The sequence below is a fragment of the Balaenoptera musculus genome, chromosome 8 (genome assembly GCF_009873245.2).
Source record: "Balaenoptera musculus isolate JJ_BM4_2016_0621 chromosome 8, mBalMus1.pri.v3, whole genome shotgun sequence".
Taxonomy (NCBI): domain Eukaryota; kingdom Metazoa; phylum Chordata; class Mammalia; order Artiodactyla; family Balaenopteridae; genus Balaenoptera; species Balaenoptera musculus.
In genome coordinates, this window is record NC_045792.1 from 55,353,570 (window position 1) to 55,376,768 (window position 23,199).

Sequence of the window (23,199 nt, forward strand, 5' to 3'; positions counted from 1 at the left end):
ACTCAAAAGACATTATTAAGGAGAAAAATATGTAAAACATGTATCTGATAAATGACATGTACCTAGAGTATATAAAGAACTCTTAGAGGGCTTCCCTGGTGGTGCAGTGGTTGAGAATCTGCCTGCCAATGCAGGGGACACGGGTTCGAGCCCTGCTCTGGGAAGATCCCACATGCCACGGAGCAACTGGGCCCGTGAGCCACAATTGCTGAGCCTGCGCGTCTGGAGCCTGTGCTCCGCAACAAGAGAGGCCGCGATGGTGAGAGGCCCGCGCACCGCGATGAAGAGTGGTCCCCACTTGCCGCAACTAGAGAAAGCCCTCGCACAGAAACGAAGACTCAACACAGTCATAAATAAATAAATAAATAAATAAATAAATAAATAAATAAATAAATAAATAAAAAAGAATAGTCTTTAAAAAAAAAAAAAAAAAAAAAAAAAGAACTCTTAGACATCAATAAAAAGATATTCTCGAACACTCCCAAAGGGAAAAAATTTTAAAAAGTAGCCAAAAAAGATCTAAACATTTCACCAGAGAAAAGATACAGATAACAGATAGGCACAGGAAAACATGTTCAACCTCATTCGTTACCAGAGAAATACAAATTAAAACCACAATGAGAAACAACCATACATCCACTAGGATGGCTAAAATGAAAAATGTTTGGATATGAAGTAAATGGAACTCTCATGCATTGCTAGTGGGAATGCCAAACAGCCTAACAGTTTTACAAAGTTAAACACACTCTTACTATATACATTCAGCAAGCCCACCCCTCGTTACTTTTTTTAATGGATTTTTTATAGTAATCTTTTATTTATTTATTTATTTTTATATTTTTTATTTTTGGCTGTGTTGGGTCTTCGTTTCTGTGCGAGGGCTTCCTCTAGTTGCGGCAAGCGGGGGCCACTCTTCATCACGGTGCGCAGGCCTCTTCACTATCGCGGCCTCTCTTGTTGCGGAGCACAGGCTCCAGACACACAGGCTCAGTAGTTGTGGCTCATGGGCCTAGTTGCTCCGCGGCATGTGGGATCTTCCCAGACCAGGGCTCGAACCCATGTCCCCTGCATTAGCAGGCAGATTCTCAACCACTGCGCCACCAAGGAAGCCCCCACCCCTAGTTATTTAACCAAGAGAATATGCCCACACAAGGGCTTCAACTCAAATATTTACAGCAACTTTGTTCATAATAACTCAAGACAGGAAACAAATCTAGTATATAGATAAATGTATAAACAAATTGTGTGTGTGTATTCCACAAACACACAGTGGAATACTACTCAACAATAAAAAGAAATTCATTCCTGACACATGCAACCACATCAATAAATCCCAAAATCATTATGCTAAGTGAAAAAGAGCCAAATATAAAGAGTATATATTATATGATTCCATTTATATAAAATTCTATAAAAGGCAAATGATGTCAGAAAGCAGATCAGTAGTTGCCAGTGGTCAAAAGGGAGGGGAATGAATTAACTACAAAGAGGAAAGGGGAAATTTTTAGTGTGATGGGAATGTCTTTCATTCACCATGGTGGCAGTTACTTGTCTGAATACATTAGTTAAACTTATTAAATTGATTAATATTATTGTATATAAATTATACCTCAAGTGAATAGATTTTTAGAAAGATAAAAAGACAAAGAAATGAATGCTCACATACTGAACTCTTAAAAATTCATTAAAAAATAGTAACACAAAATGACAAAATGAGGAAATGATGTTAAAAATGTAAACCACAAAATAAAAACCACAAAAAAGCTTATAATAAAACACCATACTTAATGGTGAAACACTGAAAGCTTCCTCCCTGAGACTAGAAATGAGACAAAGATATCCACTGTCACCTCTTCTATTTAATATTATAATGGATGTACTAGACAGTGCAATCAGGCAAGAAAAAAAAATTTAAGGCATTAATTTTTCTCTTTTTTTTTTGGCTGTGTAGCATGTGGGATCTTAATTCCCCGACCAGGAATTGAACCCGCCCCTCTGCAGTGGAAGTGTGGAGTCTTAACCACTGGACTGCCAGGGAAGTCCCTTAAGGCACTAATATTAGGAAATAAATTAAAATGCCATTATTTGCAGGTGAACTGACTGTACACATAAAATTCAAAAGAATCTAACAACAATCAGAATTAATAAGTTCCTTGGATATACACACATAACTCGTAGATCTCACAGGTTCCAGACCACCACAATAAAGCAAATATTGTAATAAAGCAAGTCACATGATTTTTTTGGTTTTCTAGTACACATAAAAGTTACGTTTGCACTATTCTGTAGTCTATTAAGTGTGTAATAGCATTATGTCTAAAAAAACAAGGTGCATACCTTAATGAAAATATACTTCGTTACTAAAAAAAAGTTAACCATCATCTGAGCCTTTGGAGAGTCATAATCTTTTTGCTGGTAGAGGGTCTTGCCTTGATGTTGATGACTGCTAATTGATCAGGGTGGTGGGTGCTGAAGGTTGGAGTGGCTATGGCCAATTTCTTAAAACAAGACAGCAATAAAGTCTGCCACATAGATTGACTCTTCCTTTCACAATTTCTCTGCAGCATGCAGTGCTTGCTGTTTGTTAGCATTTTACCCACAGTAGAACTCCTTTCAAAACTGGAGTCAATCTTACCTCAAACCCTGCTGCTTTATCAACTAAGTTTATTTAATATTCTAAATCCTTTGTTGTTTCAACAATCTTCACAGCATCTTCACCAGGAGTAGTTTCCATCTCAAGCTTTCTTTGCTTATCTGTAAGAAGTAACTCCTTATCTGTTTAAGTTTACCATGAGCTTGTAGCATTTCAATCACATCTTCAGGCTCCACTTCTAATTCTAGTTCTCTTACTATTTCCACCAAATCTGCAGAGCTCTTGGGTGACCAGGTACACTATCAATGAGCAGTGATATTTTGAAAGAAATCTTTTCTCCTAAGCCGTAGGTCTCAACAGTGGGCATAAAATATTCGGTAGGGCTTCCCTGGTGGTGCAGTGGTTGAGAATCTGCCTGCTAATGCAGGGGACACGGGTTCGAGCCCTGGTCTGGGAAGATCCCACATGCCGCGGAGCAACTGGGCCCGTGAGCCACAATTACTGAGCCTGTGCGTCTGGAGTTTGTGCTCCGCAACAAGAGAGGCCGCGACAGTGAGAGGCCCGCGCACCGCGATGAAGAGTGGCCCCCGCTCGCCGCAACTAGAGAAAACCCTTGCACAGAAACGAAGACCCAACACAGCCAACAATTAATAAATTAAAAAAAAAAATTCAGTAAACTATGCTGTAAACAGAGGTGTGTGCTGCTATCCAGGCTTTCTTTTTCCATTTATAGAGCACAGGCAGAGTACATTTAGCATAATTCTTAAGGGTCCTAGGATTTTGAGAACGGTAAATGAGCACTGGCTTCGACTTAAAGTCACCAGCTGCATTAGCCCCTAACAAGAGAGTCAGCCTGTCCTTTGAAGCTTTGAAGCCAGGCACTGACTTCTCTTCTTTAGCTATGAACATCTTAGATGGCATCTTCTTCCAGTATATGGCTGTTTTGTCTTCACTGCAACTCTGTTGTTTAGTGTAACCACCTTCATTCATTATCTAGCTAGATCTTCTAGATAACCTGCTGCAGCTTCTACATCAGCACCTGCTGCTTCACCTTGCACTTCTATATTACTGAGAACGCCTCTTCCCTTAAACCTCATGGACTAGTCTCTGCTAGCTTCCAACTTCTCTTCTGCAGCTTCTTCACCTCTCTCAGCCTTCATAGAATTGAAGAGAGTTAGGGCCTTGCTCTGGATTAGGCTTTGGCTTAAGGGAATGTTGTGGCTGATTTGATCTTCTCTCCAGACCTCTAAAACTTTCTCCATATCAGCAATACAGCTATTTCACTTTTTTATCATCCATGTACTCAATGGAGTAGCACTTTTAATTTCCTTCAGGAACTTTTCTTTGCATTTACAACTTGGCTGCTTGGCTCAAGAGCCTAGCTTTCAGCCTATCTTGGCTTTCAAAATGTTTTCCTTCATCATTTGTACCTTTTGATTTAAAGTGAGAGATGTATGACACTTCCTTTCACTTGAACACTTAGAGATCACTGTAGGGTTATTAACTAAACTAATTTCGAAATTATTGTGGCTCAGGGAATAGGGAGGCCCCAGAAGAGGGAGAGAGACAGGGGAATGGCTAGTTACTGCAACAGTCAGAACACACATAACGTTTATCGATTAAGTTGTCTTATATGGGCATGATTCGTGGTGCCCCAAAACAAGTACAATTGTACATCAAAGATCACTGATCACAGATCACCATAACAAATACAATAATAATGTGAAAGTTTGAAGTATTCCAAGAATTACCAAAATGTAACATAGAGACATGAAGGGAGCAAAAGCTACTGTAAAAATGGTACCAATAAACTTGCTTAACACAGGAGTGTCACAAACCTTCAGTTTAAAAAAAAAAAAAAAAAGCAATTATCTGCAAAGTGCAATAAAGTGAAGTGCAATAAAATTAGGTTTGCCTGTAAAATTATTATACAAAAATCAACTGTAATAAGCACATTAGCCATTAGGGAAATGTGATTCAAAACTACCATGCAAGGGACTTCCCTGGTGGTCCAGTGGTTAAGAACCCACCTTCCAATGCAGGGGACGCGGGTTCAATCCCTGATTGTGGAACTAAGATCCCATGTGTCAAGGGGCAACTAAGCCTGCACACTCTAGACCCCACACACCACAACTACTGAGCCTGTGAGCCACAACTAGAGAGAAGCCTGTGTGCCACAACTAAGACCTGATGCAGCCAAAATAAATAAATAAATAAAAATTAAAAAAAAAAAAAAAACTACCATGAGATACCACTTCACACTCATTAGGAAGGCTACACTAATAAAGAGAGAAAATAACATGTATTGGTGAGGACATTGAGAAACTAGGACCCTCATATATTGCTGGTGGGAAAGTAAAATGGTACAGTTGCTGTGAAAAACAGCTGGCAATTGCTCAAAAAGTTAAACAGTTATCACATGATCTAGCAATTCTACCCTCAGGCGTATTCAAGAGAAATAAAAACATACTTCCTTACAAAAACTTATATATGAATGTTCATAGAAGCATTACTCATAATAGGCAAAAACTGGAAACAATCCAAATTTTCATCAACTGATGAATGGATAAATAAAACGTAGTATATCCATGTAATTGAATTTTATTAAAAAAAAAAAGAAGTAATGACACATGCTACAACATGAATGAACCTTGAAACGTTACATTAAATGAAAAATGTTGGTCACAAAAGACCACATATTGCATGATTCCATTTACATAAATTGTCCAGAAAAGACAAATTTATAGAGACAGAAAATGAATCAGTGGTTGCTTAGGATTTATGAAAGGGGAAATTTGGAACAACTGTTTAATGGGTATGAATTTTCTTTTAGGAGGGACAATTAGACTGTGATCATTGTATAACCCTATAAATAAACCAAAAAAGACTGAATTATACACTTTAAAATGAACTGCATGGTATATGAATTAAATCTCAATAAAGCTGTTTAAAAAACTTTCTGTAATTTTCTTATCTTATGTCATAAAATAATTAGAATAGAATCAATTTAATTATAGTATAATTGAATTTAATTGTAAATATAATTAGCTTATAATAAATAAATAAATCATCAATCACTGTGAGAGCTGCAGCTGCAGGGCCATTACCCTAACATTAGAATTGCTAATTTGTCTATGAAACTTCCGGGGAACATTTCTTTGCACATATAATAAAATCAATACCACTTTTAAAAAATCATTCATATTTCCATATATCAGCAACAAGTAGAAAATAAAAGTTAAAGATAGTTATAACAGTTATCATAAAACATCAAAAATAGAAATATTGATAAATTCAGTGAATCATGGAAAACATCCATTTACTAACAACTACTTTATTTCAATAAGATTTTGTAAAAATGATCTAACAAAGGCATATACCATTTTCTTGGATTGGAAGACTCCATACTGTAAAGATGTCTATTAACCCCAATTGTGTTGGTAAATATATCAAACGTATTCCCAATCAAAATCCTAATAAGGTTTCTTTCCTGTGTAGAAGTTCATATGAAAATGCAAAAGGACAAGAATAACCTAGGTGATCTTGAAGAACAGCTAAGCTGAAGAACTTTAACAGACAGGAAGACCAAATATAACATGAGAGAAATTAAAACAGTAAGATAAGGGCAAAAGAATAGAGTAACAGTTCAGTGAAACAGAACACATGGTCTTGTAACAGACAAGTATATGTTTACCTTATTTATGACAAAAGAGAAACAGCAGTGCATTTCAATAAATGGTGCTGGGCCAACTGACTATCTATATGTAAAAAGTGAGTCTTGACTCTTATCTTACATCATACACAAAAAAATCAATTCCTGATGAATTACAGATATAAATGTAAAAAGTTCAAGAGTAAAGCATTTAAAAGAAAACACAGAAGATCTTTACGACATTAAAATAGACAAATAGACAAATATTTCTTAAACTAGACACAAAAGACCTTAACTAGAAAAGACAAGACTGATAAAATGGAACTTGTGTTCATGTAAAGGTATCACAAAAGGGTGAACTACCAAGTCACAGAATGGGAGAATATATTTTCAATGCATATTTCAAACAAAGAAACCATACCCATAATATATAATCAAAAAACAATATTACTCAAACCAATAGAAGTGGGGGGAGCAGCAAAAGACTTTTAACAGGTGCTTCAAAAGGAATGTATCCCAATCAGCAAGAAACATACGAAATAGTGTTCAACTTCATTAGTCTTCAGGGAAATCAAAATTAAAATTGCAAGGAGACACTAACAACATACCCACCAGGAAGGCTAAAATACAAAAGACAGAAAGTACCAAAGGCTGACAAGGATGGAGGATACACTGCTGGATGGAGAAGAGGTAAATTGGCACAACTACTTTGGAAAAGTTTTGGACACAACCTACTAAAGCTGAAGATGTGCATATACTATGACTATGTAATTCTGCTCCTGGGTTTATATCCAAAAGAAATGCATTAAAAAACTTCTTTAAGGGGCTTCCCTGGTGGTGCAGTGGTTGAGAATCTGCCTGCCAATGCAGGGGATACGGGTTCGAGCCCTGGTCTGGGAAGATCCCACATGCAGCAGAGCAACTGGGCCCGTGAGCCACAATTACTGAGCCTGCACGTCTGGAACCTGTGCTCCGCAACAAGAGAGGTCGTGATAGTGAGAGGCCCGCGCACCGTGATGAAGAGTGGCCCCCGCTTGCCACAACTAGAGAAAGCCCTCTCACAGAAAAACGAAGACCCAACACAGCCATAAATAAAAAAACAAAAAAACAAAAAAACAAAAAACTTCTTTAAGAAACATGTACTATACCATTCACGGAAACATTGCCTGTATTAATCCCCAACTAGAAATTAATGAAATGCCAAAAGCAAGAATAAATAAATACATGTTCGCTCAGTGTAATACTATTGGCAGCAAAGATAAACTAAGACTACATTACATTCAGGTAGGGATGAATCTTACAAACAAAATGTTGAACAAAAGCCAGCACATAAAATGTATATATTATATGGTTCTATGTGTATAAAGTTCAAAATTAGGCAAACCCAATCTATGGTATAGTGAGTCAAGGTAGTAGTTAGTCTGGCTAGAGATGCCATGAATGGAAGAGAACATGAAACTTCTGGGCTTCTGGGGTCCGTGTCTCTGTTTCTTGATGGAGATTCTGCTTATGCAAGTGTGTTCATTGTGAAAATGTGAAGTGTGTCTGTGTGTGTATACACTATACTGTACATATTAACTTCAAAATACTTCAAAAATCTTTAAAAAATTGTTTTAGTATATTTATACAAAGATGACTATTTGAGCCTATGGAAAAAAAGAAAGGAAAATTACTGAATGTGGAGGCTAGGCTGTTTGTATGGTGTTTTTACTCACCTTTGTCCTGTAATGCAATTTGTTCCTTATGCAGTAATGCCACCTCCCGTCCCAAAGCTTTCTTCTGTCTTTCCAGTTCATTTCGAAGCACCAAAATTTTTAACTGCAGGCACTCACTTTCTTTTTTCTAAATAATTAAAAGCACAGGTAAATTTATGAATATAAAAGTTATGCCTATGAATAACTGAGCACTCACAATGTTTCAAAATGTGATTGGTTTAAAGCACTTTAATACTCATGTAACTTACAGATCTCTTGAGTAACTTAATTATCAGCACCTGTCATTTTAATGGAAAGAATACAGATGTAAGCAAAGAACAGAGTAGAAATAGAATCTAAAATCTGGGAACAGTTCTAAGAACCTAAAACACACTATAAAATATATCAGGCCTCTTTCCTAACACCACAGTACAATAAGACACAAATTAATAATAAAAAAGAAATGGAGTTCTCAAAATGTTAAACACAGAATTACCTTAGGACCCAGCAATTCCACTTCTAGACATATGTATATACCCAATAGAATAAAAAACATGCCCATACAAAAATGTGAATATGAATGTTCACAGCAGCATTATTCATAATAGCCAAACAATGAAATCAATCCAAATGTCCACCATCTGATGAACAGATAAATAAAATGTGGTATATATACAATGGAATATTATTTGGCAATAACAAGAAATGAAGGACTGATATATGCTACAACATGGATGAATCTTGAAAACATTATGCTAACTTAAAAAAAAGCCAGTTTTAAAAGGCCACAGATTCCATTTATATGAAATTACCGAAATAAGCAAATCCATAGAAACAAAAAGTAGATTTCCATCCTTACCAAGCTGAACATAGGTGCTCTAATATTCCACAGATCTTGGAGAAAGCCAAGTAGAGACCTGGTGCTTTCATCCCTTCCAGACAGTAACTAACCAAGCCCCCTATAATGTCAGTGGATACCACAGGGGGAGCCTGCAGCCTCACTACAGCTGTAACAAGATAACCTTCTCCCTTCCTGCTGGGTAATATCAGAGGAGGCCAAGTAGAGAGCCAGAACTTTCACTACTATGCAGTGCTATTGAGACCACCTTACTCCCTATGTGGGCAGCTGGAACTCCCATTCCTAGTCAGCACTAACAAGCCCTCTTACACTCACACGCAAACACTCCTCTGCCACATGAGTGTCAATGGAAGCTTCTTGGGTAACTTGGACTTCCACCCCAACCTGGCAGTAATGAGATGGTGCCTCTTCCTTCCACTACCAGAGGTGTCAGAGGAAGCCAGGTAAGATAGAAGGTTTAAATAAGATCCAGAGACTCGTAACACAATACCCCAAATGTACAAGTTTCAATCAAAAATCACTCATCAGACCAAGAACCAGGAAGATGTCAAAGTAAATAAAAAAGGATAATCAATAGATGCCAACACTTGAGACAAACAGACATGTTACAATTATTTGACAACGATCTGAGAGTAGCCATCACAAAAATGCTTCAATAGAAATTAAGAACCTATATGGGAATATAATCTAAAAAAGAGTGGATATATGTATATGTAAATGTATAACTGATTCACTTTGCTGTACAGTAGAAACTAAAACAACATTGTAAATCAACTATACTCCAATAAACGTTAATTTTTAAAAAGAAATTAAGAACATGCTTGAAACAAAAAATAGAACATCTTGACAAAAAAAACCCAGAAAATCTCAATAAAGAAAGTGAAGACCTAAAGAACTGAAATAAAAAACTCAATGAATGAGCTCAACAGCAGAATGTAGGAAACAGAGAAAAGAATCTTTAATCTGGAAGATAAAACAATAGAAACTACCCAATTTAAACAATAGAGATAAAAATGAACAGAGCTTCAGAAATCTGTGGAATGATACCAAAAGATCTAGCACTTGTATCATCAAGTACCAGGAGGAAAGGAGAAAGTGGGCAGGAATGAAAAGGACTTGTAGTAAATAATGGCTAAAAACTTCCCAAATTAGGCAAAAGAAATAAATCTACAGATTCAAGAAGTTAGTGAACTCCAAACATAATAAATTAAATGGAGAAAATCACAAAGTAAACAAAACCAAAAGCTGTGTTTTTGAAAAGGTAAGATTGATAAAATTCTAGCCAGGCTAACCAAGAAAAGACAGAAATTACTAATATGAAGAATGAAAGAGGAGCCATCACAACTGATCTCATGGACATTAAAAGAATAATTAAAAATACTATAAACAACTCTATGCCCATAAATTTGGTAACTTAGATGAAATGGATCAATTCCTTGAAAGACAATCTACCAAAACTCACACTAGGAGAAACTGACAATCTGAATAGGCCTATACATATATATATATATATATATATATATATATATATATAAGAAATTAAATCAATAATTAATAACCTTCCAAAACAGAAAGTACCAATCCAGATGGCTTCACTGGTAAATTTTACCAAACATTTAAATAAGACATTATACCAGTTTTTGAAAATCTCTTCCAAAATACGGAAGAACTTCCTAACTCATTCTATGAGGCCAGCATCATCCTCACACCAAAACCAAAGCCATCACTAGAAAGGAAAATTACAGACCAGTATTTGTCATAAACATAGATACAAAATCCCCAACAAAATATTAGCAAATCAAATCCATCAACATATAAGAAGAATTATACACCATGGCCAAATGAACTATATTCCAGGTATGCAAGACAGATTTAACTTTCAATAATCAATTAATGGATTTCACCACATCAACCAGGCTAAAGAAAAAAAAATAATATAACCATATCAATGGATGCTGAAAAAGCATGTGACATTCAACTAGAAATAAAGGAGAACTTCATCAATTTGGTAAAGAATACTTGCCAAGAAACCTACTAATATTTGCCAAAATACTTAATGGTGAAAAACCAGACGCTTTCTCCCTATGTTGGAGAACAACACAGGATGTCCCCTTTCACCACTCTCTTAAACATGTACTGAAAGTCCTAGCTATGCAATAAGGCAAGAAAAGGAAATAAAAGCTACGTATACTGGGAAAGAAATAAATGAAGTCAGCTTTGTTTACAGATGATATGATTGTCTATGTAGAAAATCCCAAAGAATTGACAAAAGAAAAACAAAAAACCAACCCAAAACCTCCTGGAACTAACAAGTGATTACAGCAAGGTTGCATGATACAGGGTTAATACACAAAAGTCAACTGCTTTCTTATGTAACAAGGAATAATGGGAATTTGAAATTAAAAACACAACATCAATTACATTAGTATGAAAAAATAAAATACTTAGGTACAAATCTAACAAATTATGTAGAAGATCTATATGAAGAAAACTACAAAACTCCAATGAAAGAGATCAAAGGAGACCCAAATAAATGGAGAAATTGTCCATGTTCAGGGACAGGAAGACACTATTATGATATCAATTTTTCCCAACTTGACCTATAGATTCAGTGACATCCCAGCAAATTATTTTGTGGATATCAACAAACTGATTCTAAAGTTAAAAGAGAAAAGCAAAAAACCCAGAATCACCAACAAAATACTGGAGAAGAACAAAGTTGGAAGACTGACACTATCTTCTGTCAAGACTTACTATAAAACTACAGTAATCAGGACAATGTGGTATGGGCAAAAGAATAGACAAACAAATCAGTAGAACAGAATATAGAGCCCAGAAATAGAAACACACAAATATGGTCAACTAATCTTTGACAAAGGAATAAAAGCAATTCAATGGAGAAAGGATAGTCTTTTTCACCAAACGGTGCTGGAACCACTGGACACCCACATACAAACAAATAAAAACAAAACAAAAAATTTAGATATAGACCTATATCTTTCACAAAAATTAACTCAAAATCAATCACAGATCTAAATGTGAAATAATAATTACTATTCACCTTTTAGAGGATAACAGTGGAGAAAACCTAGGTGACCTTAGGCTTGGAGATGACTTTTTACATACAACACCAAACACATGAGCCATGAAAGAAGAAATTGTTAAGTTGGATTTCATTAAAATTAAGACTTCTGCTCTGCAAAAATGACTATTAATAGAATGAAAAGACAAGCCACAGACTGGGAGAAAATATTTGAAAACCACTTATCTGATAAAGAATAGAATACAAAATATGCAAAGAGTTCTAAAAACTCAGCAATAGAAATATAAACAACCCAATTAAAAAATGGGCAAACGATCTGAACTGTCACCTTACCAAAGAAGATACAGAGATAATCATATGAAAATAAGCATATAAGCATATGAAAAGATTCTCAATATCACAAGTCATCAGGGAATTGCAATTAAAACAATTAGATAGGGGCTTCCCTGGTGGCGCAGGTTAAGAATCTGCCTGCCAATGCAGGGAACACGGGTTCAAGCCCTGGTCTGGGAAGATTCCACATGCCATGGAACAACTAAGCCCGTGAGCCACAACTACAGAGCCTGTGCTCTAGAGCCCGTGAGCCACAACACTGAGCCTGCGTGCTGCAACTACTGAAGCCAGCGCACCTAGAGCCCATGCTCCACCTCAAGAGAAGCCCCCACAATGAGAAGCCCATGCACCGCAACGAAGAGTAGCCTGCGCACCACTATGAAGAGTAGCTCCCACTCGCTGCAACTAGAGAAAGCCCGCGCGCAGCAACAAAGACCCAACACAGCCAAAAAATAAAAAATAAAATAAATTAAAACAATGAAAAACAATTAGATACCACTACACACCTATCAGAATAGTTTAAATCCAAAACAATGGCAATACTAAATGTTGGCAAGGATGTGGAGCAACAGGAACTTTCATTCATTGTTGATGGCAATGCAAAATGGTATAGCCATTTTAGAGGATGGTCTGGCAGTTTCTCACGAAACTAAACATAGGTTTACTATATGATCCAGCAATTGTGCTCCTAGATATTTACCCAGATGAGCTGAAAACTTGTGTTCACATAAAAACCTACACATAAATGCCTATAGCAGCTGTATTCATAATTGCCAAAACGTGGAAGCAACCAAAATGTGCCTCAATGGGTCAAAAGATAAACTGTGGCATATCCAATAACAATGGAGCATTATTCAGCAATAAAAAGAAATGAGCTATGAAAAGCTATTAAAAAGACATGAGGGAACCTTAAATGCATATAGCTAAGTAAAAGAAGCCAATCTGAAAAAGCTACATGTTGTATGACTCCAACTATGTTACATTCTGAAAAAGGCAAAACTGTGGAGACAATAAAAAGGTCAGTGGTTGCCAGGTGTTCTGAGGGAGGGAAAAAAGTATAAATAGGTGAAGCATGGAGGATTTTTAGGCCAGTGAAACTATTCTGTATGACGCTGTAATGGTGGATACATGACACTGTGCCTTTGTCAAAACTCATAGAACTATACAACACTAAGAGTGAACCCGAAGGTAAACTACGGACTTTAGTTAATAATATTGTATTAATATTTATTCAACAATAGTAACAAATGTGTCACTCTAAGATGTTAATAACAAAAGAAACGGGGGGGGGGGGGGGGAACTTTCTGTACTTTCTGCACAATTTTTCTGTGAACCTAAAACTACTCTAAAACACAAAGTTCATTTTTTAAAAAGTGATAGAACCGTACCTCAAAAAAGTCAATTTTACTGAATGTTCATTTAATAAAACAAATCCGAGACACATTCTACCAAAGATACAATTAAGTTTACCAAATAAGTTTGTTAACTTATCTTTCCATAAAAATATTTCCTACTTCAACCGATAAAGCCATGGTTTAAACTTTACTGACTCCCTTTTAATCCAAATACCTTGCCACAATTTGCCTCCAGATAAAATCTGAAATCCTACCCCCACAATGAACATATATGTGCCTGCACATGTTTGCATTCACACACAATTACTGCACTATGAAGGTATGTACCCTTCTCTCCTAGTCTTTATCAATAGTGTCAATAATATGCTTTCCATCATTTTCCATGAGAAAAATCTTAACCAAACAGTCTCCTGCCTAAGACATATACTAAGTAAAATTTTAATGGGGAGAAAAAACCATTCATTAAGTAAACTGAATAGGTTACTAAGCCCTGGGATGAGCTGGTGGAAAACTTTAAAAGAAAAAACTCAGCACCTCTATTTGATTCACAGACAATGAGGAAGCATGGGTACTCAGTGAGATGAGTAATGGTATGGTCTTGTTGAGGCAATGGGCATGGAAAATGACTTTGGGCAGTTGTGTGGAAAGTGCTTTACAGCTATCGTTTCTCACCCAAAATGCTTTCTTCCTCATCTCTGAAATACTGATTCTGAACAGTGGTATGATCGTCTGTTAAAGACATTCCAGCAGTAAAGCTTATTTCCAATCATCATTTTTATATTTTACTGGAAAACTCTATGAAATATAAAACATTCCTAAGCAATTTTTTTCTGAATGAATCAAATATTTATGAAGGGCCTACTACGTGCTTCTAGATAAATGAGAAACAGTTTCTGTTTTCTAAGGGCTTGGGTCTAGTGGAGACAAAAGCCATTTTGCCCTGCCAACTCCCTGTAAAAACAAAGACCAAAAGTCAGTGAGGTTGCTTATCATGAAAGAGAGAGGAATCAGGAAACAATCTGGGTTTCTTTGGTAATCCAGTAGTGTGATCAGTGTTTTTACATCACTGAGGGAAAAAATATACAAATTCTTAGGAAGTAATCTTTTTCCACAAAGAGATGTGTTCAATTTCCTTAACTTGAATTTCTCCACAAGATATGTAAACTAGATTCTACCTATGTAGAGAAAAAAAACAGAAAAGAAAAACAACTCTTCAAAGAACACAGGGATATGCATAGGTAGGGGGGTTAATCTGCTCTATTCCAGGGTACATGCTCAAATTGGGTTATGTTTACTAGAATCAAAGAACTAAGGGTACAAGTTAGTCTAAATACTAAACTAATACAGGAAGTTGTGTGTATAGTGTGTTTGTGTTATGGTCCATGTGCAAAAACTGGCCCATTTACAGAAATAAATCAAGTCATTCAAAACCAGGATTGTTGGCTCTAATTTCTGATGAGTAAACAAACCCTGACCAAGTGGAATCTGGTTCTGCTTCCTTTCAAATGAATCTAAGTACTCAAAGATCTTAATGTTCCATAAGTATAATATCTTCTAATGGTTTCTGCATTCTACTTACCTGTTTACTCCAAGTATAGTTAATGTCATATGTACATCTCCAAAGGATCACTTTTGATTGGATTTTAGTGTTTTTAAACAACACTGTCTGTGATCTGAAAATCACAGATACATTCATCTCTTTGCAAGCATACTCCTTTTTATGCATCTTTACAAAGACGGTGATGGACAATGTTAAAGATTCTTTTCAGTATGACACACCAATCTGTAAATGACATATTAAACAATTTTCTTCTTGTAGATTACGCTGGAGCCAAAAAGGCTTTTTAGGCAAAAGCTATCAAAGCATGGTTCAGGAAACCATGAGGATTCCTAACACCATTTCAGTCTGTGAGATCAAAAATATTTTCATAATAATACTAAGCTGCTATCTCCCTTTTTCACTCTCATTTTCTCATAACTGTATAGTGGAGTTTTCCAGTCTATAAGATCTGTGATATCACAACAGATTGATTGCAGAAGTAAATGTGAGGATTCATCTGTCTTTTATTAACCTAGGCATTATCAATAGATATACCCTAAATTCCTTGAGATCTTTACAATATTTAGAGTATAAAGGGGTCTTGAGTGGTTTAGGGCATATTCATCTATACTAGTTTTCCCATCAAAAAATGGAAATAATTAACAATCTGAAAAAAAGTTTTAGAACTATGGCAGTTGTCCTGTAAGTTAACAAATTTGCTTTAAAACGTCATTTACAGATTGTTTCTATTGTACCTATACCTGCTCAGCCACTAAGAAAGGGCAAAATTTTCCTTAGAAAATATTCAATCCAATCCATTAATTTCATAGACTCAGTGGCAATATCAGGCCTAGAACCCAGGTCCAGCTAGAGAGATAAAGCAAAAATATATGTAATAATAAAACATACAGGAGTTCTGCATTTGATGTAAGAGAATAAGTACCTATCAAACTGGTCCTTCCATAAATAACAGCTATAGACTCTAGATAAAATACAAAAAGCTACTACATGAGGGTTCTAAAAATTGATCAATGGCAGGCAGATTTTGGGGTAAACTCAGAACCTGGTGCAAACAACCAACACAAGGAGTGAAATTCCCCTTTTCTGTGACTTTGCCCAGAGGGTGTCTATGGTTAAACAACAGCACAAAGACAACTATCTTTCTGGCAGGAGGAACCAGGGAAAAGAGATTAGGCAATCAAGGCCACCAGAATGGAGGAAGCCAGAGAATGGGGCACCCCAAATTCTGTTTAAATTCAATCTGAGTTTCCGAATCCTAAATCATACCTGCATGAGGCAAACAGAGAGCAGCTGTGCCTAAGGATGAGCGTACTAACCTGAAATCTGAGGCAATGTCCATGGCAGGCATGACAGTTTGAGCCTAACCGAGTTAACTACCTGCTAGAATTAAAACATCAATATTCTTTGGAACAAAGCAACAAAATCCAGAGGTTCCACAAAATTACACTCACAATGTCCAGGGTACTATGCAATATTACCCAATATACGAAGAACCAGGAAAATGTGATTCACTCTCTAGGGAAAAGACAATCAGCATATGCCAACTCTGAGATGACCCAGATGTTAAAATTATCAAAGAAAGTCACTATTACAAATATGCTAAGTGAAAAAAAGTTAAATATTCTCATAATGAATAAAAAGACATGAAATCTCGGCAGAGTATTTGAAAATGTTAAAAATCCAGGAGGCTTCCGCTTCTAGTCAAGGTGGAGAAGGCAAAAGGAACACTGCCCAACGAATTTTACCAGGCTACCATAATCCTAATACCAATCTAACAAAGTAATTTAAAACACAGCTTCCCAATATCCCTAATAAATACAGGCACAAAAACTCTTAAATTATTACCAGATCATATCTAGCAAGGTATAAAAAAGATTGTACTCTATATTGTAGCCATTAGTTTATTCCATAAATGCAATGTTAATTAAACATTTGAAATTAAATCAATGTAGTTCACCGTAGTAACAGAATCAAGAAGAAAATGCCATGATCATTTATTTCAATAAATGCAGAAAAAGCATTTGACAAAATTCAACATCCATTCATGATAAAAATTCAGAAACTGGGAATAAGAGGGAACTTCCTAAAGCCAATAAAAGGCATTGCTAACATTATATTTAATGGAGAAAGGATGAATGATTTCCCCTTATGATCAGGAACAAGTAAAGGATTTCCATGTTTATCACTTTCATTCAACATTGTACTGTATGCCCTAGCTACTGAAATAAGGCAGAAAAATTAAAGCGCATAAAGCAGTCCAAGTTTGCAGGTACGATTGTTTATATAGAAAATCCCAAGAAATCTACAAAATAACTACTAGAATTTAAAAGTTAATATAACAAGATTGCAAGATGCAAGATTACTAAATTAAAATGAACTGTATTCTTATATACTTGCAGGAAACAAATGAGAAACAAAATTTCAAAAACAATCCCATTTGCAATAATGCCCAAAACAAAAAAACCTCTCATAAAATACTTAGGAATAACACTAACAAAAGATGCCCAGAATCTCTACAGTGAAAGCTATGAGATATTATTGAGAGAATTAAAGAAAAAATCAAAATAAAAGAGACATATGCCGGGACTTCCGTGGTGGTGCAGTGGTTAAGAATCTGCCTGCCAATGCAGGGGGCACGGGTGCGAGCCCTGGTCCGGGAGGATCCCACATGTCGCGGAGCAGCTAAGTCCGTGAGCCACAACTACTGAGCCCACGTGCCACAACTACTGAGCCCGCGCGCCTAGAGTCCATGCTCCCCAACGGGAGAAGCCACCTCAATGAGAAGCCCACGCACCACAATGAAGAGTGGCCCCCGCTCTCTGCAGCTAGAGAAAGCCCATGTGCAGCAACAAAGACCTAACGCAGCCAAAAATAAATAAATAAAAATAAATAAATTTATTAAAAAAAAAGAGAGAGATATGCCATGTTCATGGATTGGAGAACTCGATATGGTTAAGATTGCAATTCTCCACAAATTGATCTATAAATCCTAATCAAAATTCCAGCAGGCTTTTTTTTTTTTTTGGTAGAAACTGATAAATTTATTCTGAAATTCACTTGTAAATACAAAGAACCTAGAAACCCACAGGAATTTTTAAAAAGAACAAAGCTGGAGAACTTACCCCATCTGGTTTTAAGACAACAAAGCTATAATAATAAGGGAGTCTGTTACCTCACTTAACTTATAAAAAAACTTGAGATGGATCATAGGTCTAAATGTAAAGTCCAAAACTATAAAATTTCTAGAACAAAACACAGAAGAAAATTTATGTGACTTTGGGTTAGGCATAGATTTCTTAGAAAGAACACAAAAAGCCCTAACCATAAAATAAATTTAAAAAATACATTGGATTTCTTCAAACTTTGAAACTTTTGCTCTTTAGAAAGCATCATTAAGAACACAAAAAGGCAAGACACAGACTAGAAGAAAATACTGCCAACACACATATCAGAAAAAGGACTTGTATCCAGAAATGCGTGAGCGTGCACGTGCACGCACACACACACACACACACACACGTGCATGCCCACACAGTCTTTAACCACAGCATAAGAAGACAAAAGTCTCATTCAAAAATGAGGGAAGGGACTTCCCTGGTGGCGCAGTGGTTAAGAATCCGCCTGCCAATGCAGGGGACACGGGTTCGAGTCCTGGTCCAGGAAGATCCCACATGCCGTGGAGCAGCTAAGCCCGTGTGCCACAACTACTGAGCCTGCACTCTAGAGCCCGCGAGCCACAACTACTGAGCCCACACGCTGCAACTACTGAGCCCGCGTGCCTAGAGTCTGTGCTCCGAAACGAGAAGCCACCGCAATGAGAAGCCCACACACCACAACGAAGAGTAGCCCCCGCTCGCCGCAACCAGAGCAAGCCCGCGCGCAGCAACAAAGAGCCAATGCAGCAAAAAATAGATAAATAAATGTATGTTAAGTTTAATACATAGCAAGACAGATACCTGTATATACCAGCTCTGTCCACTGAGAGGGCTTAGAAGCACTTACAACTCAGAAGCAGCAAGCACACCCAGTGCCCAGATCTTATTTCTAAATTCCATTATTCAATGAAAGAAACAGGATTCCTAGGAGAAATGGCTGATTCTAGGGCTGAGACAGGGAAAATACCTGATGAGTCCAGATCACATAGTGCCAGAAATTAAGAACTTGCTTTAAAAAACAAACGAACAAAAAAGAGATGAGGGCATGTCAAAAGGACACAGAATCCATCCTGAAAGAGCTCTCAATGCCACAGTTGAAGCAAGGAAATAAAGAACATCGTATCAGATTGTAACCTAAAGTATAAAATAAATAGATACAAATCCATACTGATAATTAAACAACTGAATAAATAAATGTGTGGAAGAAGGGACAAATCTTCCTCACAAAGTACCCAAATAATGTGTGTAGATAGTCTCCCCTCCAGGAGGTGGAGCTTCAGTCCCCTCCTCTGGAGTGGAGGCTGGGCTTAGAGTCTGGCTTTCGAAAAATTGAGCAGGGAAAGGGAACTCTAGAGTGCATAAACCTGGGAGACATCACCTTAACCTAGTGATCAAGGTTACTATCAACAGTGATTAGTCATGGTGATTTAAAAATAGGAAAGAATGAAAAACTGTCAAAGATCAGAGAAGCCTAGGAAGTCATGATGACTAAAACCAGTGTGGTGTCCTAGACTGGATACTGGAACAAAAAAAGACATTAGAATCCAGTCTAATCACAACAAAACATCAGACAAACCCCAATCAAGGGATATTATATAAAACAGCTGACCTAGTAATCCTTAAAACTGTCAAAGTCATCAAAAAAATCAAAGTCTGAGGAATTTTCACAACCAAGAAAAGTCTAAGGAAGCTTAGCTACTAAAAGCAGTATGGTTTCCTGGATGAGATCCTGGAACAGAAAAGGGACATTAGGTAAAAATTAAGGAAATCTGAATAAAGCATGGACTTTAGTTAATGATGACTTATCAATACAGGTTCAATAATTATGACAAATGTACCATACTAAGGTAAGATGTTAATAATGGGAGAAACTGGGTTGTGGGGTTTACAGGGTAAACTCTCTGTACTATCTTTGTAATAATTCTATAAATCTAAAACTGTAGTAAAATAAAAATGACATAGTGGAAACACTGGTGAAACCTGAATAAAATCCACAGTTAATAGTAATGTATCAATGTTAATTTCTTGGTTTGATGATATACCAAGTTGTATGTACCATGTGAAATGTAACATGGCTATACAAGAAGTTAACATTAAGGGAAACTGGATGAAAGGTGTATGGAACCTTTCTGAACTATCTTTACAAGTTTTCTGTAAATCTAAATAGAGTTTTTCTTTTCCTAATGGGCAAAAATATTTAAAATTACACCTCCTAAAAGATAACCAATAAAGATATGAAAAATTATCATTATAGAAATACAATTATAAACCAAAATAAGAAAGCACTATATACCCAATAGCTAAAATTAAAAAGACCACCTCTTAAATGAAATGCACAAATCCCTGAAAGGCACAAGCAACCAAAGCCTACTCAAGAAGTAGCTAACTTCAGTAACACCTCAACTATTAAAGAATTGAATTCCTAACTCAAAGCCCACAAAGAAGACTCCACAAAGGCCCAGATGGCTTCACCGGTAAATTCTACCAACCTTTAAGAAATAATTCCAATTCTACACTTACTCTTCCAGAAAATAGAGGAAACACTTCCCAATTCACTAGTTGTGACCAACATTACACCAACAAAACCAAACAACAAGATGACAAGAAAACAAAACTTCAGATCAATATTCCACCTTAATATAGATGCAAAAATCCTTTACAAAATTTTAGCACATTGAATCTAGAAACATACATAAAAAGAATAATTCATCATGAACAAGAGGGGCTTTCCCTAGAAATCCTAAGTTGGATGAACATTCAAAAATCAATCAATGTACTTCACTATCATAATACAAGAAAAAACCATAAAATTATCTCAACAGATACAAGGAAAGGCAATTTGACAAAATCCAAAACATTTAAGCAAAAACTCAAAATGACAACAGCAGAAATTTCCTAAAAAACATAATTAAATGCCAAAAAATTATGTTGGACATTGACGAGAAGATGTCAAAGTTTCAAAAGTCATCAAGTATGAACCCAATTTCTTCTATACAGTTAATTACATTTGATCTTAGAAGGTAATCTGATTTCTTTACACATCAAATATGCCTTCTGACTGTATTTACACTTAGACTAAAATTAATTCTTATATATTGAAAATGCTTGGGTTGAAGTATAATGACCTTGGGCCAATTTGGAAAGGGAATGAAGAAAAAAATATAATCGTTAAGGGCTTCTAATTTCCTACAGGTAAACCTTACAGTAGATAACAAACAAGTACCTGGTATTACTCTCTGAAAGGAGACAAGGAAACCAAAATTTCTGTCTCTATTTGTCAGTGATCATGGGAAAGTTGCTTACTTTCTTTAGGTCTCATTTTCCTGATCTTTTAAAAAGAGATTACACTAGATTCATCCTTAAATTCATCAAATATTTATTGAGCTCCTACTGTGTGTCAAACACTTTCTAGACACTGGGAAATACAGCCGTGAGAAAAAAAAAAAAAAATAGACAAAAATCCCTCTCCTCACAGAGTTTAGAGAGACAGACAAATAAAATACATATATGGGGGCTTCCCTGGTGGTGCAGTGGTTGAGAGTCTGCCTGCGAGTGCAGGGGACACGGGTTCGAGCCCTGGTCTGGGAAGATCCCACATGCCACGGAGCAACTGGGCCCGTGAGCCATAATTACTGAGCCTGCGCGTCTGGAGCCTGTGCTCCGCAACAGGAGAGGCCGCGACAGTGAGAGGCCCGCACACCGCGATGAAGAGTGGCCCCCGCTTGCCGCAACTAGAGAAAGCCCTCGCACAGAAACGAAGACCCAACACAGCCATAAATAAATAAAAATTAAAAAAAAAAAAAAAAAAGAGTGAGTGAAGGGAATAAAAATGACAGCAGGAAGGCAGTATGTGCTCTTTAGGAAAGGAAGGATCTGATGAAACTATGTTTTAGAAAAATTAACTGGTAGTAAAAAAAAAAAAAATACATATATGAAGTATATAGCATGTTAAAGGGTAATAAATACTATGGAGAAAAACAAAACAGGGAAGGGGACAGAAGGTACTGAGGGGAGTGTGGTTTTAAGTGAGGTTATAAGGAAACTAGATTTCTAGGTTCACTTTCAGTTCAAAAATCCAGTGATTTTCTTATATGTTGACTAGGCCACATAAAAACACACAGTGAACCTCTGAACCTGACCTCTTTAAACTCATACATTCTATCACCTTGCTCTGCGTGTCACCACTTACATTTTAGAAAAATAGGATTAAACATACATTTTTCCATACTGAGACAAAGCATATGCTGTCACTTAATGAAATAAGTAATTTCCCAGCCTTGAGAGAGGAAAATAAGAAAAAACCTAGCAGTTTCTCCCCAAAGGCTCTAAAAATGTGGTATTTTTGTACACTACAGAAAGGATTAAAATTAGCTATTTTTTCTCCTCCTCCAATGTATCTGTGGCCTGGAGTTTGGTCCTTTATTGGACCTAAGTTACAAAAGGAGGTGGTTTAATAGCGTCTCCAAAGTGGAAGATTTTCCATAGGTGTGAAAAGTCGTATGAATAAAAAGTGTCACTACCATAGTTATTGCAGCTACCATATTTTGTATGCCTGCTATGTGCCAGGTACCGAACTAGCCATTTTACATATTAGACTGAACTATATGACACTGCCATTTATAGGTCAAAGTCAGCAGTTTTATATAGATTAAATACTTTATCATCCGTTAATTTCAAATTCCACGAGAGAGAAGTCTGTATAGGTTAATTGCAATGTTGCTTTCTATAGTTCATCCATTGAATTATTATCTCAGACAAATCTTATAGATAATGGAACTTTTGTTTGGGGACATAAAGACCTTTTGCCAAGCTGATAGTGTTGTGAATGACAGCTGGAAGATACTGCCTATCTATGGTATCGAGTTTGTGCAAACAAATACTTAAAATTTTTCACTTCGGACTTAATTTGAGGATTTGAGTTTTAAGTATCATTATCTATAGCACAAATTTCATC

General features: G+C 36.4%; 1 protein-coding gene across 3 annotated transcripts in view; it reads right to left on the reverse strand.

The window, feature by feature from the left end:
• Positions 1-23,199, reverse strand: part of UVRAG (UV radiation resistance associated) — a 318,745-nt gene that overhangs the window by 155,084 nt on the left and 140,462 nt on the right. For all 3 annotated transcript variants that reach the window (XM_036860728.1, XM_036860729.1, XM_036860730.1), the window contains one exon: positions 7,961-8,087. In XM_036860728.1, coding sequence (XP_036716623.1) covers positions 7,961-8,087 — 127 coding nt within the window. The remainder of the gene's footprint in view (positions 1-7,960; positions 8,088-23,199) is intronic.